At 59.4% G+C, this 1,563-nt stretch overlaps 1 protein-coding gene across 1 annotated transcript in view; it reads right to left on the bottom strand.

Moving 5' to 3' along the window:
• GPR26 (G protein-coupled receptor 26) overlaps positions 1–882 on the bottom strand; it is a 27,531-nt gene extending 26,649 nt beyond the window's left edge. The window contains exons 1-2 of the mRNA XM_077762913.1: positions 796–882; positions 502–578 (exon numbers count right to left, since the gene is read on the bottom strand). Coding sequence (XP_077619039.1) covers positions 502–578; positions 796–882 — 164 coding nt within the window. The remainder of the gene's footprint in view (positions 1–501; positions 579–795) is intronic.
• Between the last annotated feature and the right edge of the window lie 681 nt (positions 883–1,563).

Genomic DNA, 1,563 nt, shown 5'->3' with positions numbered 1-1,563 from the left:
TGCTCTCCCTTTCTTCTCTCCCCTCCACTTTCTCTCTCCCTCTCCTTCTCTCTCCTGGCGGCGCTTCTCTTCCCTCTCTCCCACTGCCGTTCTCTCCGTCTGTCTCTCCCACCCCCAATTCTCTCCTCCCCTCTGGTTCTTCCCCCTCCTCTCCTCTCCCTCTCTGGAATCTGGCCGCCTCTATCGCAGAAATCCCCGCTGAAGCGCACACCCTCTCTCTCTCACACCGGGAGGACCAGCCCTGAAGGCTCGGGTGCAGGGTGATTGGCTCCTCTAGCTCCCCCGCCCCTCCAGCCCTCCTTTGTGTGTGTGCGCGCTCGCGTGTGCGTGCGTGTGTGTGTGTGTGTGTGTGTGTGTGTGTGTGTGTGTGTAAGACAGGCTGAGTCAAGGAAGTCTGTCTGAGAAAGGGGACGGATGCCTGGGCACCTTCACGCCTCAGTGCCACCTGTCCCAGCCGGGGAAGCAGCCCCGCCAGGCCTGGACACGGAGGTCCCCCCCCACCTGTGCGGCTGAGCTTCCTCGGGCTGATGCTCCTCCTTCTGCAGGCTGAGCTGGGGGGACTCGGGTAGGCTTCTTTGCTGAGAGCGGAAGGAACCCGTGTTTCTCCGTCCTGCATGAGCAAGGGCCCCGCAGCCGCTAAGCTCCTGGGGGCGCTCGGGTTGCCAGGTCCTCTTCCAGTCACCTTTCAGCCAGAGCTTCTCAAGTCCGCTGCTGTGGGGAGGCTGAGACTCACAATGACATCCTCTGGGCAACCCCTCAGACAGGAGAGGCCTTTATTTGACCTTGAGCACTCACGGTTGGGCCGGCCTGTGTGTCCACAGCCAGCCTCAGCAGAGGCACTGTGCGCTCGGCATTCCCGGCCTGAGATCCAGCTGCTGCCATCTGTCAACTACACACCATCTGCCCTGGGTCCGGTGAGACAGCAAGTTCCAGTTTATGAACGACCTGGATGACATAATGTGCCAGAGCGCTTCAGAAAAACGGGCGGATGGTGGGTGGCGTGGCGTGGTGGCGGCCTTGGGGACTCCGGACATGCAAAGGTCCAAGCCTGCCCTCAGGAAAGTGCACAGAGACGGTGGCCCTTCTCTCCATTTACTGGGGAAGGTGTGTGGGTCTGGGCTTCCCTCCTCTGCCCCGAGAGCCTGACTGAACACTTACCAACACACCAGCACCATCCTAGGGCACTGGGCGAGGCACTGAAGCCTGCTGAGCCTCAGTTCCCTTCTTTACCTTTCAGAGTTCTGGGGGGCAGTCACTATGATGGTGTGTGTGCCGAGGGAGAAACGAAACCAAATGCTGGCAGTCTCCTCATTGCTTGGCCCCCTCACGTGGCCCACAGAATTCGGAGTTGGATACGGGTCTTCGTTAGATACTTGGTGTGTGATACCAGAGTGAGGTGTTCACCTGTACATCTCCCCCGCTCCCAAAGACCATCCCCACAAATAGCCCCTGGCGTGAGATAGGTGCCCACGTGCTGCTGTAGAGTAAATACATCAAGGAATATGTTTCTGGGGGCACCATTCATTGGGTCCATGATTCTCAATTCCTGGGTCATGCTCAGCG

The sequence above is a fragment of the Crocuta crocuta genome, unplaced genomic scaffold (assembly GCF_008692635.1).
Source record: "Crocuta crocuta isolate KB4526 unplaced genomic scaffold, BGI_CrCroc_1.0 scaffold466, whole genome shotgun sequence".
Classification (NCBI taxonomy): domain Eukaryota; kingdom Metazoa; phylum Chordata; class Mammalia; order Carnivora; family Hyaenidae; genus Crocuta; species Crocuta crocuta.
The sequence above is the reverse complement of the archived record's forward strand: the minus strand, read 5'-3'. Positions and strand labels throughout refer to the sequence as shown.